This window comes from Giraffa tippelskirchi, chromosome 3, assembly GCF_054371585.1.
Source record: "Giraffa tippelskirchi isolate mGirTip1 chromosome 3, T2T-mGirTip1v1.2.pri, whole genome shotgun sequence".
In the NCBI taxonomy this organism is placed as follows: domain Eukaryota; kingdom Metazoa; phylum Chordata; class Mammalia; order Artiodactyla; family Giraffidae; genus Giraffa; species Giraffa tippelskirchi.
In genome coordinates, this window is record NC_137277.1 from 127,868,735 (window position 1) to 127,885,727 (window position 16,993).

The 16,993-nt window shown below is 38.1% G+C and overlaps 1 protein-coding gene across 2 annotated transcripts in view; it reads left to right on the plus strand.

The window, feature by feature from the left end:
• DPP10 (dipeptidyl peptidase like 10) overlaps positions 1-16,993 on the plus strand; it is a 747,248-nt gene that overhangs the window by 673,978 nt on the left and 56,277 nt on the right. For both annotated transcript variants that reach the window (XM_081579273.1, XM_081579274.1), the window contains one exon: positions 16,625-16,716. In XM_081579273.1, the coding sequence (XP_081435399.1) occupies positions 16,625-16,716 (92 nt within the window). The remainder of the gene's footprint in view (positions 1-16,624; positions 16,717-16,993) is intronic.

A 16,993-nucleotide genomic window follows, 5' to 3' on the forward strand; every position in this document is an offset into this window, starting at 1 on the left:
GGAAGCCCCCAAATACATACATATATATATATATATAATAATTTATATAAATATAAATATATATATAAATAATAATTTCTTAAAGTGATGAAACATGTATATCTCAGCCCCTAAATCATTCTAGTGTCATTCCCATCATCAACATCAGGAGCAAGAGAGAATGCATAGTATCCACTATTATGTAAAGTGATTTTGGAAGTTACTGAGACAAGAATAAACAACCAGATATAAAATTTGGAAAAGCATTTAGTGAGACAACAACATAGATATTTAGCATATAGAAATCAATAGCTTTCATATATGCAAAATATAACCAATTAAAAGGGTCTGATAAAAGAGAGAGGCCTATATGAACTACTTAGTAATAAAAATTAAAGTGAAAATATATGATATGTACAAAACACATATGAGGACAACATTAAAACTTTCTGGAAATACATAACGTTGACTTGAACAAATGGGAAAATACCTATATTTTCCTGTAGAATAACTGAAGATAATAAGATTATCATTGATTATAAAACTAATAGTATCCCAATAAGATATTCCAATAAGTTTTTATTTGTTTGAACTATATATGCTTATTTTTACATTCCTGTGGGAAAATACACATGTAATTATATCTAGGGGAATCCTATAAAAAAGAACAGTGAGTAAGAATGAGTCCTAAATAATATGGATTTTAAAAATCTATAACTAAAATTGTGTGTATTTGGACATGACTTAACAGAGATTAGATATAGCTATATAACAGTATAGATATAGTACAGAAATAGACTCAGGTACATATAGAAATGTAATATATAATGAAGGCAGCATTTTAAATCACTGAAAAAATGAACTTTTTGTAAAATTACTTTAGGAAAACTGGTATAGAAGCAGTTCCAGACTACCACCATAACTCTAAAATGACAAAGCTCTAATTTTAAAAATTAAACCTTACCTGTACTAGGAGAAAACATCAGTAAATTCTTTGTAATCGTTTAAACTACACATCACCTCCTAGGAGTAGTATAGGAATATGCTGGTAAACTTGATTTTATAAGGAACAGGAAAAAAATGGGTGGAAAATACTACCATAATCAATGTCAACAAAAAAGTGAAACCAGGAAAATATATTTGCAGTATATATCTCACAAAAATGGATATAAAGAATTCTAAAATACACATAAGATCAGAAATCAAAGAAGTCTGATCTATTAGATAACATAAATATTAGAATCAGATAAAAGAATAATGCAAATAGCATTATATATATTTGCATATATTCAGGTATGGCCTAAATCAAATCCCTTATGACTATACGGTAGAAGTGAGAAATAGATTTAAGGGAGTAGGTCTGATAGACAGAATACCTGATAAACTATACCTGATGGAGGTTCGTGATATTGTACAGGAGACAGGAATCCAGACCATCCCCAAGAAAAAGAAATGCAAAAAAGCAAAATGGCCGTCTGACGAAGCTGTACAAATATCTGTGAAAAGACAGGAAGCGAAAAGCAAACGAGAAAAGCAAAGATATACCCATTTGAATGCAGAGTTCCAAAGAATAGCAAGGAGAGATAAGAAAGCCTTCCTCAGCGATCAATGCAAAAAAATAGAGGAAAACAATAGAATGGGAAAGACTAGAGATCTCTAAAAGAAAATTAGAGATACCAAGGGAACATTTCATGCAAAGATGGGCTCAATAAAGAACAGAAATGGTAGGGACCTAACAGAAGCAGAAGATATTAAGAAGAGGTGGCAAGAATACACAGAAGAATTGTACAAAAAAAGTGCTTCATGATCCAGACAATCACGATGGTGTGATTACTCACCTAGAGCCAGACATCCTGGAATGTGAAGTCAAGTGGGCTTTAGAAAGCATCACTACGAACAAAGCTAGTGGAGGTGATGGAATTCCAGTTGAGCTATTTCAAATCCTCAAAGGTGACGCTGTGAAAGTGCTGCACTCGATATGCCAGCAAATCTAGAAAACTCAGCAGTGGCCACAGGACTGGAAAAGGTCAGTTTTCGTTCCAATCCCAAAGAAAGGCAATGCCAAAGAATGCTCAAACTACCGCACAATTGCACTCATCTCACACGCTAGTAAAGAAATGCTCAAAATTCTCCAAGCCAGGCTTCAGCAAAACATGAACCATGAACTTCCAGATGTTCAAACTGGTTTTAGAAAAGGCAGAGGAACCAGAGATCAAATCGCCAATATCCGCTGGATCATCGAAAAAGCAAGAGAGTTCCAGAAAAACATCTATTTCTGTTTCATTGACTATTCCAAAGCCTTTGACTGGGTGGATCACAAGAAACTGTGGAAAATTCTTCAAGAGACGGGAGTACCAGACCACCTGACCTGCCTCTTGAGAAAGCTGTATGCAGGTCAAGAAGCAACGGTTAGAACTGGACATGGAACAGACTGGTTCCAAATAGGAAAAGAAGTACGGCAAGGCTGTATATTGTCACCCTGCTTATTTAACTTATATGCAGAGTACATCATGAGAAACGCTGGGCTGGAGGAAGCACAAGCTGGAATCAAGATTGCTGGGAGAAATATCAATAACCTCAGATATGCAGATGACACCACCCTTATGGCAGAAAATGAAGAACTAAAGAGCCTCTTGATGAAAGTGAGAGAGGAGAGTGAAAAAGTTGGCTTAAAGCTCAACATTCAGAAAACTAAGATCATGGCATCTGGTCCCATCACTTCATGGCAGATAGAAGGGGAAACAGTGGCTGACTTTATTTTTCTGGGCTCCAAAATCACTGCAGATGATGACTGCAGCCATGCAATTAAAAGACGCCTACTCCTTGGTAGGAAAGTTATGACCAACCTAGATAGCATATTAAAAAGCAGAGACATTACTTTGCCAACAAAGGTCCGTCTAGTCAAGGGTGTGGTTTTTCCAGTGGTCATGTATGGATATGAGAGTTGGACTATAAAGAAAGCTGAGTGCAGAAGAATTGATACTTTTGAACTGTGGTGTTGGAGAAGACTCTTGAGAGTCCCTTGAACTGCAAGGAGATCCAACCAGTTTATCCTAAAGGAGATCAGTCCTGGGTGTTCATTGGAAGGACTGATGTTGAAGCTGAAACTCCAATACTTTGGCCACCTCATGCAAAGAGCTGACTCATTGGAAAAGGCCCTGATGCTGGGAAGGATTGGGGGCAGGAGGAGAAGGGGACGACAGAGGATGACGTGGCTGGATGGCATCACTGACTTGATGGACATAGGTTTGGGTGGACTTAGGGAGTTAGTGATGGACAGGGAGGCCTGACATGCTGCAGTTCATGCGGTCGCAAAGAGTAGGACATGATTGAGTGACTGAACTGAACTGAATATATATATATATATGTATATATATATATATATATATGAACACACATGCACACACACACACACATAAATATACATGTGTGCTAAGTCACTCCACTCATGGCCGACTCTTTGTGACCCTATGGACCATATACCGCCAGGGTCCTCTGTCCATGGGATTCTTCAGGCCATAATACTGGAGTGGGTTGCCATTTCCTTCTCCAGGAGATCTTCCCAACCCAGGGATGCAACCTGCCTCTCTATGTCTCCTGCATTGACAGATGGGTTCTTTACCACGAGTGCCACCTGAGAAGCCCCTAGGCATTACCATATATAAACATAAAAGTACACAAAGATGTTCAACTTTTTTCTAAGAGAAATGAAAAGTGAAATTATACCAATATCCCTGTCATAAGTTGAGTTTCACAAGAAGCTTCTTATGAAATAAAGATTAGCCTGCAGGCCAATTTTTACAGAGATCAGTATCTTTGAAAAGTAGAAGAAAGCAAGATTGGGCAGAAGATTTTAAGCAGTAGTGCCATCTGAATGAAGGCTTCAGCCAACCCCACAGAGATTTCTGGACAGGAATAGCCTTTCAGACAAGTCCCAAGTTAAGGCAAGAAGAATGGACTTCTATATCCAAATCTTGATCAGGTTGTCCTTTGAAGGACTGTTGAGAAGAGATATGATCTTGGCAGAGGCCATTTCTTCAGTCCAGGCCATCCCCAGAGAAGACTGACAGCTGAGGGCCTTCTCCCAGCAGCACCTCTAGCCACTGCAGAGGTGGGTCCTTCTAGAAGGAAGTTCTGGTTGGCATCTGTCATGTCTACTATAGCAACATTTCTCACCTGTCAGATTAGCAAAAATTCAAACAATGAACAATGTGTTCTGTAACATGTTCATGGAAAGACTGTACTTTCAGGGATCATTTCTGCAGATCACTGTATGTCCATGGGAAAACAAGCACCTTATAATACATTACTGGTAGATGGGGAGAATGGTACTTTCCTTGTGGATGAATGTATCCCGAAGATATTTCCCTATATGTTAAACCACAAACATATACACAGGATTAATCACTACAGCACTTTTTGAGACGTTCATCATTGGAGGATAGTTGAATGAATTAAAGATAAATCCACACAAGGGAGAGCTATGTAAGAATTAAGAAGAAGATATATAACAAATGATATAGAGCACATCCCACACACTAATTTATATTTATATATATATATGTAATTAGGTTTGCATTTATACTTATAGCAATAAAATATTAATTTTAATTATAAAAATCTCCACCAGAAAAGGAAGATAAATAAGAGCCTAGTGAAGAGAAGTTTTTTTTTTCTCTGTGTTGAAACAGGGGGAGATCAAGACTTCTGCCAGTGTATATGTATATGTATACATTTTTAACATATTTAAAATAAAAAGAATGAGAATATGAATTTTGAGATATGACTAAGAACACACACACACACCTGCATGCACACAGGATATGTGGACATCTCTCTCAGTTTACCTATTTCTTCTGAAAACATCCAGAACTAACAACATTAGAGTAGCAGTGAGTGTACCTAAACCCAGACCTTGATATATAAACATAATCCAGTGGAAAATATTTCTTGAGAAATTATTGATTATGAAGGTTTAGCTTGAAGGGGTTCCCACTAACCCAATTTCGTTAATTTCAGTATCATAAAGAGTAACAATAAAAAGAATGACAACAATAATGGAACATAACATATTAGATGTAAAATGTTTATAGTAGTATGAGAACAAGAGAAAGACAATGAACACATGTGAGGGTGGAAAAGTAAGGGAAGATTTCTTAACAGAATAATATTGTTCAGTTGCTCAGTCGTGTCTGTTTCTTGGTGACCCCGTGGACTGCAGCATGCAGGCTTCCCTGTCCTACATCATCTCCTGGAGCTTGCTCAAACTCATATCCATTGAGTCGGTGATGCCATCCAACCATCTCTTCCTCTGTCGTCGTCTTCTTTTCCTGCCTTCAGTCTTTCCCAGCACCAAGGTCTTTTCTAATGAGTCCGTTCTTCACATCAGGTGGCCAAAGTATTGGAGCTTCAGTTTCAACATCAGTCTTTCCAATGTATAGTCAGGACTGATTTCCTTTAGGTTTGACTGATTTGATCTCTTTGCTGTCCAAGAGACTCTCAAGAGTTGTCTCCAACACCACAGTTCAAAAACATTGATTCTTTGGTGCTCAAACTTCTTTATGGTTCAACTCACATCCGTACATGACTAATGGAAAAACCATAGCTTTGATTAAATGAAACTTTGTTGGCAAAGTAATGTCTCTGTCTTTTAACATGTTGTCTAGGTTGGTCATAGCTTTTATTCCAAGGAGCAAGCGTCTTTAAATTCCATGCCTGCAGTCACCATCTGCAGTGATTTTGAAGCCGAAGAAAAGAAAGTCTGTCATTGTTTCCATTGTTTCCCCATCTATTTGCCATGAAGTGCTGGGACCGGATGCCATGATCTTAGTTTTCTGAATGTTGAGTTTTAAGTCAGCTTTTTCACTCTCCTCTTTCACCTTCATCAAGAGGCTCTTTAGTTCCTCTTTGCTTCAGAAGAATACTATGTATTAAATATAGAAGGGATGTTACAGTGAGAAAATCACTTTGAAATGATAATTTAATCAAGGAAAGGTCATGAATCATTGACGAAACTACTGAGTAGATAGTTCATTGAAGAAAGCCTAGTCACATAAAGTGCATTATCATCACACTTTTAATTTCAAGGTGAAATGTATTTTTGCAAAAAATGCATCTCCCAGTTACCCTGTAAGCAGCATTGTTAAGACTGAGAAGATGAGTACCAGTGTGTTTCCTGATGTGAAGTATAAGGTCAGTTCAGTTCAGTCGCTTAGTCGTGTCCAACTCTTTGCAACCCCATGGACTGCAGCACACCAGGCTTCCCTGTCCATCAGCAACTCCCAGAGTTTATTCAAATTCATGTCCATTGAGTCGGTGATGCCATCCAACCATCTCATCCTCTGTCGTCCCTTTCTACCCCCGCCTTCAATCTTTCCCAGCATCAGGGTCTTTTCAAATGAGTCAGCTCTTTGCATCTGTAGCCAAGGTATTGAAGTTTCAGCTTCAACATCAGTCCTTCCAGTGAATATTCAGGGGTAATTTTCTTTAGGATGGGCTGGTTTGATCTCCTTGCAGTCCAAGGGACTCTCAAGAGTGTTCTCCAACACCACAGTTCAAAAGCATCAATTCTTCGGTGCTTGGTGAAGTAAAAGAGGCATCCATTATCAGCTCTATAATATCCTTGCCAAAAATGTTAGTCTAAATTGTATTATAAAAAACAATCAGATAATCCAGAATTCTGGGCATTCTATAAGACTGCTGGACCAAGAGTCTTAAAAATGTTCAGTGTTTTAGAAATCAAAAAATGATAGGATAACATTAATTTTAAAAGAGACTAAAGCGGCAACAACCCAATGCAATTATCAGATAGATGATAGAAAGATAGATATATATATATAGATAGATATGGAGATATTTGGGTTACTTAGGGAAATGTGGATATTAGAATATAGACTATGCATTTAAATGATATTAACCAGTCAATCCTAAAGGAAATCAGTCCTGAATATTCAATGGAAGGACTGAGGCTGAAGCTGAAGCTTCAATATTTTGGCTACCTAATGTGAAGAACTGACTCATTGGAAAAGACCCTGATGCTGGGAAGGATTGAGGGGAGGAGGAGAAAGGGACAACAGAGGATGAGATGGTTGGATGGCATCATTGACTCAATGGACATGAGTTTGAGCAAGCTCCTGAAGTGGGTAGTAGAGAGGGAAGCCTGGTGTGTTGCAGTCCATGGGGTCACAGTTAGACATGACTGAGCACTGAACTGAATGTTATTATTTGGGGCTTCCCAGGTGGTGCTAGGGGTAAAGAATCTGCCTGCTAATGCAGGAGATGCAGGAGATGTGGATTCAATCCCTGGAGTAGGAAATGGCAACCTACTCCAATATTTTTGGCTGGGAAATTCCATGGACAGAAGAGCCTGACAGGCTACACTCTACTGGGCTGCAAAGAGCTGGACATGACTGAGCAACTGAGCACATAGCACACACAATGTTATTTTCATAGGTGTGATATGCCATTTGCTTATATGAGAAAATATTCTTACTTTTGAGAAATGCATACTGAAATATTTAGAGCCAAAATAGTCTGATGTTTTCAACTTAGTTTCAAATGACTCAGCATACGAATAAAGGGGGAGGGTGAATATTTGAAATGATGTTTGGTGAATCTCAGTAACACTCAAATGGATATTGATGTCCTGTTCATTAACCTTTCTGCAATTTTGAAAATTTTCTTAATAAAAAGGTAGTGGGACATAAGTGAGACATAATGGAAAATAATTTCATACTTACTAATTTGACAAAAAAATTAGTCATGAAATTAACCGTTGGTGAGGAAGTGAAGAAAATGTGGAGCAACAGAAACTGATATTGCTAGTAGATTCTAAATTGGCACAACTTTTGAAAATAATCTGTCACTATTGGTGGGCTTCCCAAGTGACTCAGTGGTAAAGACTACGTCTGCCAAGCAGGAGACTCAGGTTTGTTCCCTGGGTGGGGAAGATCTCCTGGAGAAGAAAATGGCAACCCACTCCATTATTCCTGCCTGAGAAATCCCACAAACAGAACAGCCTGGTGGACTCAAGTCCATGGGGTCTCAAGAGTCTGACACAACTTAGCAACTAAACAGCATTGAGTTAGGTAGAAGATATATATCTTTCAACAAAACAATCCTACATACCAGTGGTTTTTTTTTTCTTTTAATTTTTTAATTGAAGGATAATTGCTTTACAGAATTTTGTGGTTTTCTGTCATACATCAACAAGAATCAGCCATAGGTATACCCATGTTCCCTCCCTCCCAGTCCTCCCTCCCATCTCCCTTCCCATCCCGCCCTTCAGCCTGTTGCAGAGCCCCTGTTTGAGTTCCCTGAGCCTTACAGCAAATTTTCATTGGCTCTCTGTTTTACACATGGCATTGTAAATTTCTACGTTACTCTTTCCATACATCTCCCCTTCTCCCTCCTCTCCTCCCACCGTGTCCTTAGATCTGTACTCTATGTCTGTTTCTCCATTGCTGCCCTGAAAATAAATTCATCAGTGCCATTTCTTCAGATTCCATATATATGTGTCAGTATACAATATTTATATTTCTCTTTCTGACCTACTTCACTCTGTATAATGGGCTCTAGTTTTGTCCACCTCATTAGAAGATATTCAAATGTGTCCCTTTTTATGGCTGATTGGTATTCCATTGTATATATGTACCACAGCTTCTTTATCCATTCATCTGTTGATGGACATCTAGGTAGTTTCCATGTTCTAGCTATTGTAAATAGAGCTGCAGTGAACACTGGGGTACATGTGTCTTTTTCAGTTTTGATTTCCTCAGGGCATATACCTAGAAGTGGGATTGCTGGGTCATATGGTGGTTTTATTCCTAGCTTTTTAAGGAGTCTACATACCATCTTCCATAGTGGCTGTATCAGTTTACATTCCCACCAGCAGTGCAAGAGTATTCCCTTTTCTCCACACCCTCTCCAGCATTTATTGTTTGTAGACTTTTTGATGATGGCCATTCTGATTGGTGTGAGGTGGTATCTCATTGTAGTTTTGATTTGCATTTCTCTGATAATGAGTGATGTTGAGCATCTTTTCATGTGCTCGTTAGCCATCTGTCTGTCTTCTTTGGATACATGTCTCTTCAGGTCCCTTTCCCACTTTTTGATTGTGTTGTTTGCTTTTTTGGTATTGAGTTGTATAAGCTGCTTGTATATTTTGGAAATTAATTCTTTATCAGTTGTTTCCCTTGCTATTATTTTCCCCCATTCTGAGGGTTGTCTTTTCACCTTGTTTGTAGTTTCCTTTGTTGTGCAAAAGCTTTTAAGTTTAATTAGGTCCCACTTTTTTATTTTTGTTTTTATTTCCATTACTGTAGGTGAGTCATAGAAGATCTTGCTTTGATCTATGTCATTGAGTGTTCTGCCTATGTTCTCCTCTAAGAGTTTAATAGTTTGTGGCCTTGCATTTAGGTCTTTAATCCATTCTGAGTTTATCTTTGTGTGTGGCATTAGGTAGTGATTTAATTTCATTATTTTGCATGCAGCTGTCCAATTTTCCCAGCACCGCACCACTTATTGAAGAGACTGTCTTTGCCCCATTATATATTCTTGCCTCCTTTGTCAAAAAAATAAGGTACCAGGTACCTATGAGTGTGTGGGTTTATCTCTGGATTATCTTGTTCCATTCATCTACATTTCTGTTTTTGTGCCAGTACCATACTGTCTTGATGACTGTAGCTCTGTAGTATAGTCTGAAGTCAGGAACGTTGATTCCTCCAGCTCCATTCTTCTTTCTCAAAACTGTTTTTTGCTATTTGGGGTCTTTTGTGCTTCCATATGAATTGTGAAATTTTTCATTTCAGTTTGGTGAAAAAAGCCATTGGTAATTTGATAGGGATTGCATTGAATCTGTAGATTGCATTTGGTAGTATAGTCATTTTCACAATATTGATTCTTCCCACCCAGAAACATGGAATATCAGTCCATCTGTTTATGTCATCTTTGATTTCTTTCATCAGTGTCTTATAGTTTTCCGTATATAGATCTTTTGTTTCCTTAGGTAGTTTTATTCCTAGATATTTTACCATTTGTGTTGCAATGGTGAATGGTATTGATTCCTTAATTTGTGTTTCTGATTTTTCATTGTTAGTGTATAGGAGTGGAAGTGATTTCTGAGTATTGACCTTGTATTCTGTGACTTTGCTGAATTCACTGATTGGCTCTAGTAATTTTCTGATAGTATCTTTTGGGTTTTCTATGTATTGTATCATGTTATCTGCAAACAGTGAGAGTTTTACTTCTTCTTTTCTGATCTGGATTCGTTTTATTTCTTTTTCTTCTCTAATTGCTGTAGTTAGGACTTCCAAAACTATGTTGAATAACAGTGATGAGAGTGGACACCCTTGTCCTTTTCCTGATCTTAGAGGGAAAGTTTTTAATGTTTCACCATTGAGAATAATATTTGCTGTGGGCTTTTCATATATGGCCTTTACTATGTTGAGGTAGGTTTCTTCTATGCCCATTTTTTGAAGCGTTATTTTCATAAATGGATGCTGGATTTTATTGAAGGCTTTTTCTGCATCTATTGAGATGATCATATGGTTTTTATCTTTCAATTTGCTGATATGGCGTATCACATTGATTGATTTGCATATATTGAAGAATCCTTGCATCCCTGGAATAAACCCAACTTGAGCATATTTAAAAGCAGAGACATTACTTTGTCAACAAAGGTCCGTCTAGTCAAGGCTATGGTTTTTCCAGTGGTCATGTATGGATGTGAGAGTTGGACGGTGAAGAAAGCTGAGCACCACAGAATTGATGCTTTTGAACTGTGGTGTTGGAGAAGACTCTTGAGAGTCCCTTGGACTGCAAGAAGATCCAACCAGTCCATCCAAAAGATTAGTCCTAGGTGTTCATTGGAAGGACTGATGTTGAAGCTGAAACTCCAATACTTTGGCCACCACATGCGAAGAGTTGACTCACTGGAAAAGACCCTAATGCTGGGAAGGATTGGGGGCAGGAGGAGAAGGGGACGACAGAGCATGAGATGGCTGGATGGCATCACTGACTCGATGGACATGGGTTTGGGTAGACTCCAGGAGTTGGTGATGGACAGGGAGGCCTGGCGTGCTGCAATTCATGGGGTCTCAAAGAGTCGGACACGACTGAGCGACTGAACTGAACTGATCATGGTATATGAGATTTTTAATGTGTTGTTGGATTCTGTTTGCTAGAATTTTGTTGAGGATTTTTGCATCTATGTTCATCAGCGATATTGGCCTGTAATTTTCTTTTTTTGTGTTGTCTTTTCTTGGCTTTGGTATCAGGATGATTGTAGCCTTGTAGAATGAATTTGGAAATGTTCCTTCCTCTGCAACTTTTTCGAAGAGTTTCAGAAAAATAGGCATTAGCTCTTCTCTGAATGTTTGATAGAATTCCCCTGTGAAGCCATCTGGCCCTAGGCTTGTTTTGGGGGAGACTTTTGATCACTGTTTCAATTTCAGTGTTTGTAATAGGGCTGTTCATAATTTCTATTTCTTCCTAGTTCAGTCTTGGGAGGCTGATCTTTTCTAATTATCTGTCCATTTCCTCTAGGTTGTCCATTTTATTAGCATATAGTTGCTCATAATATTCTCTTATGATCATTTGTATTTCTGTTGTCTGTTGTAACCTCTCCTTATTAATTTATAATTTTATTGGTTTGATTTTTCTCCTTTTTTTCTTAATGAGTCTAGCTAGTGGTTTGTCAATTTTGTTAATTTTCTCAGAGAACCAGCTTTTAGTTTTATTAACCTTTGCTATTGTTTCTTTCATTTCTTTTTCATTTGTTTCTGCTCTGATTTTTATGATCTGCTTCCTTCTGCTGACTTTGGGTGTTTTTTGTTCTTCTTTTTCCAGCTGCTTTAGATGTAGAGTTAGGCTGTCTATTCGATGCTTTTCTTTCTTCTTGACTTATGGTTGTATTGCTATAAATCTCCCTCTTAGAACTGCTTTTGAGAAGTCCCATAGGTTTTGGGTCGTTGTGTTTTCATTGTCATTTGTTTCTAGGAATCTTTTGATTTCTTTTTTTATTTCTTCAGTAACCTCTTTGTTTTTGTGTTTTTTGCAGTTTTTTCCTGTAGTTGATATCTAGTCTCATAGCATTGTATTCAGAAGATACTTGATACAATTTCAATTGTCTTAAATTTACTGAGGCTTGATTTGTGGTCCAAGATGTGGTCTATCCTTGAGAATGTTCCATGTGCACTTGAGAAGAAAGTGTATTCTTCTGTATTTGGATGGAAATTCCCGAAGATATCAATTAGGTCCATTTGGTCTAATGTTTCATTTAAGGTTTGTGTTTCCTTATTGATTCTCGGTTTTGATGACCTGTGCATTGATGACAGTGGGGTGTTAAAGTCCCCTACTATTATTGTGTTGCTGTTGATTTCTCCTCCTATGTCTGTTAGTTTGCCTTATGTATTGAGGTGCTCCTATGTTGGGTGCACAGATATTTACAATTGCTTTGTCTTCTTCTTGGATTGATTCCTAGATCATTATGTAGTGTCCTTCTTTATCTCTTATGATGTTCTTTATTTTAAACTCTATTTTGTCTGAAATAACGATTGCCACTCCAGCTTTCTTTTGGTTTCCATTCACATGCAATATCTTATTCCATCCTTTTACTTTCAGTCTGTATGTGTCTCTAGGTCTGAAGTGGGTCTCCTGTAGGTGGTATATATATATGGGTCTTGTTTTTGTATCCATTCGGTCAGTCTTTATCTTTTGGTTGGTGCATTTAATCCATTTACATTTAAGGTAATTATTGATACATATGTTCCTATTGGCATTTTCTTGATTATTTTGGGTTTGTTTTTGTAGGTCTTTCCTTTCTCTTGTGTTTACTGGCTATGTAAGTCCCTTTAGTATTTGTTGCAAGGCTGGTTTGTTGGTGTTGAATTCTCTTAATTTCTCCTTGTCAGTAAAACTTTTGATTTCTCTGTCAATTTTGAATGAGAGCTTTGCCAGGCAGAGTAATTGTGGTTGTAGGATTTTCTCTTTCAGTAATTTAAATATATCCTGCCATTCCCTTCTGGTCTGTAGAGTTTCTGCTGAAAGATCTGCTGTTAATCATATGGGTTTTCTCTTGTATATCACTTGTTGCTTTTCCCTTGCTGCTTTTAATATTCTTTCTTTGTGCTTAATCTCTGTTAGCTTGATTAGTATGTGTCTTGATGTGTTTCTCCTTGGGTTCATCCTGTAGGAGACTCTTTGCACTTCTTGGACTTGATTGACTATTTCCCATTTGGGGGAAGTTTTCAACTATAATTTCTTCAAAAATTTTCTCAGTGCCTTTCTATTTTCTTCTTCTTCTGGGACCCCTATAACTCAAATATTGGTGTGTTGAATATTGTCCCAAAGGTCTCTGAGGCTTTCCTGAATTCTTTTCATTCCTTTCCCTTTATGCTGCTCTTCAGCAGTTATTTCCACCACTCTATCATCCAGCTCACTTATCCATTCCTCTGCCGGTTATTCTGCTATTGGATCCTTCTAGTGTATTTTTAATTTCAGTAATTGTGTTATTCATCTCTGTTTGCTTATTCTTTATTTCTTCTATGTCCTTGGTGATTGTATTAACTGTTAAATGCTTCTCGCATTTTCTCCATTCTATTTTCAAGTTTTTGGAGCAACTTTACTATCATTATTCTGAGTTCTCTTTCAAGAAGATTACTTATTTCCTCTTTATTTATTTAGTCTTTTGAGTTTCTACCTTGCTTTCATTTGTGTTGTATTTCTTTGTCTTTTCATCATCATCTTTTTTTTTTTTTTTTTTCCTAACTTGGTCCATTTGAGGTCTCCTTTTCCCAGGCTTTAGGGTTGTATTACTTCTTCCTTTTGACTTTTGCCCTTGGAGGGAAATGTTAGTTGGGTGGTTTGTGTTGATTTCTTGTTGGGGTGACTTGTGCCTGTGTTCTAGTGGGAGGAGATAAAGTAGGTAATTACAGAAATACTGGGACATATACACACACACTTCCATACATACAGTTATAACCAAAGCGTTCTAAAGAAAAAAGTACAGGAGATTGACTTGGTGAGCCAGGGAAACCAGAGGTGATATCAACCAATTGAAAGAAGAGTTAGCTAATGCTCAGTCTGATAATCTGAGCATGAGCAGAAGGCCAATCAGGGAATATAGCATAGAGAGCTCAACAATTTAACTTACTTGGTGAAAGCAGAAAGAATGAGGGGAAAAAAGGAAGAATAAAAAAAGAGAGGAAAAAAGAAATAGGAGAAGGGAGGGAAAAGAGAAAAGGAAGGGATGGAGAAGAGGATTAAAAAAATTTAAAAAAGAGAGAGAGAAAAGAAAAAATAGAAAAGCAAAGATGAATAGATGTGAGTGGAAAAGATTTATATATATATTCAGGAATAGCTACAGCCAGTAAAGAACAGTAGGAAAAGCAGTTGAATATATCCAAAATAAAATCCAAACTCATCAAGAAAAAAGAAAAGAAAAAAAAAGTGAGGAGGAAAAAAGAAAATAAAACCTAAAATGAATTTTTTTCTTGCTTTTTATTTGACAAAAAAACACAAAGAAGAAAACTCCACAGGACTGCAAAAGGCTAATATGGAGGTGGAAATATGTAGGGGCAATAAACCATGTGATTTATAATTTAAAAAAAAGTAAATAAAATCTTAAAATGATTTTTAACAAGGAAAACTCCACTGCATCGCAAAAAGCTAATGTGATAGTGGAAATATGTTGGGGAATAAGCAGTGTGATTTATAAGAAGAAAGAATCTCAAAATCATCTTTTTTTTTTTTTTAATAACAAGATAAACAAAAACTCCACAACACGGCTAAATGCTAGTGTGAAGGTGGAGACATGTTGAGGGAACAAACGGTGTGATTTATAAGAGAAAAAAAAGAAAAAGAAAAAAATGAAACAGGAAAAAAAATTTTAAAGGGTTTTCAAGGTCGTAGGTCTTGGTTGTGGAACCTGCCTCTGTGGATGAGGTTGGGTTAGTGTCCTGTGATGTTTTCCTGGTTGGTGGAGCTCGTGCCTGTGTTCTGGTTGATGGAGCTGGATCTTGCTTCTTTCAAGGGCAGTGCAGTTTCCAGTAGTAGGTTTTGGAGTGTCTGCGGGTTAAGTATGCCTTTGGGCATTCCTAGCTTTCACAGTGTTAGGCGTGTCTATTTTCGCATCTGCTTCAGTGTCTCTCTCAGCATATATGCAGTGCAGCCAGTCCCCTACTTGTTCCTGGGATCATTGCTGGTGATTCAGTTCCCCTGTCCCACCCTGCGCTGCTGGCCGAAACTTCCTAGGTAGGTGCTTGTGTGGATCCTTCTGCGTCGCCACGACTCTTGTGGGATTCCCTCAGCCCCCTAAGCTCACCCTCTGCGTCGCGAGGTTTGGGTACACTGGTTTCGTCTCACTGCCTGCACTCTTAGTTGCGGTGGTTATTTGTTCTTCTTCTAGCTGTGCCAGGTGGGTTGTGTGTGCTGCCCAAGTTTATATGCCTCCCCTCTATGGGCACCCTAGTGCCGCCTTTGCGCAGGCTGTGTTTGTCTGCTTGGTACCTGGGCCTGCCCTCTGTGCTGCGAGGGTTGTGTGCGCTGGCCGGGTTTGTATGCCACACCACTCTCGGTTCCCAAGCCTGCCTTCTGTACAGCTTTCTCTGTTTACTGCCCTCCAAGTCCCCGATTTTCCAAGACTTCCATAGCTCCCCTTTGGGCCCACCTGTGAGGGTGTTTCCCTGTGCATGGGAACTTCTGTTTCATGGCTCCCTGCCTCCCTTGGGGCACAAGTTCCTGCCCAGAAGTTCTTTTCCCTTTCTATGTCTCCCTCCTCTCTCCTACCTCATTTCAGGGAGCTTAGCCTGCCCGTTGGAGGCCTGGGAGCCTTCTGCTGTCGCCTAGATGTTGCTTTGTCGGAGTTGTTCCACATCTTGATGAGTTTCTTATGCATTTGGGGGGAGGCTGGTGATCTCCCCGTCTTACTCCTCCACCACCTTCTCCATGCTCCCTCCAATAGTTTTCCCAATTACCAGCGTTTGTCTAAAGAAAACCCTGCCACACGCACAAGGAGACATAAATAAAGTAGTTCACAGACAACTTGTTTTAAAGAGCAAAAATTTGGAAAAACTCAAATATCAAAAAATAAATTTGTCTGTATTCATGCATACAATAAAATACCATATAGCAGTGAAAATAAACTATGTCTACAAGTGTCAACATGAATCAATCTCAGAAATAAATTGAGTGAAAATAGCAAATCTATCAATGTTATTCTCAATACACATGCTGCAAAGGTTAAAAGCATATAACACTTAAAATCTATTTGAAATGAAGTTTGTTCTAAAAGTTTTATTCAAAGCTATTCAAACTGTTTAGCTGTCGATCATTTAGATTAACACTAACAAAGTCCTGTGTCTATACCAAATGCCAAGATGACTTCCTATATCAAGATGATGCTACCCATGTTGTCCTGTGTGGAGATGTTTTCTGAATGATTTTCCTACAGCATAGGAATAAAGGTACTGTCTTACCTGTAACTACGGTTATGTGAATGTGTATTCATTCTTGAGATTAAAAACAAGAAACTCAATGTTAACTGAGAACTAAAGAAGTAAAAGTGACAGGCAGTTAGCACTTTGGTGTTGACCAGAGAGATGCTATTTAAATAAAAGGGAAATCAATATTTTATATTTCTTTGCAGAGTAAAAGTGAGCAAATTACCGTGCGGCATCTGACATCAGGAAACTGGGAAGTGATAAAGATCCTGGCGTATGATGAAACTACACAAAAAATGTGAGTCTTTTTGATGCTCTAGTCAAGTTGGAAGTCGAGTTGTTAAATACAATCTTATCTACCAGATTTATTTTTGCTTACCATGGTCCTAATCCAAGCAGCCTGGCCATGTAAAAAACAACCTTTAAGACTCTCTCTCAGCTTCACTCAGAGAGATGCTTACACAGACACATTTGCACAGACACGTGCACACACACACACACACACAGAGTCACACTCAGAGAGATTGTGAGAGACCATGGAAAAAAAGTATGACAACATTTTAAAAAAAGATATG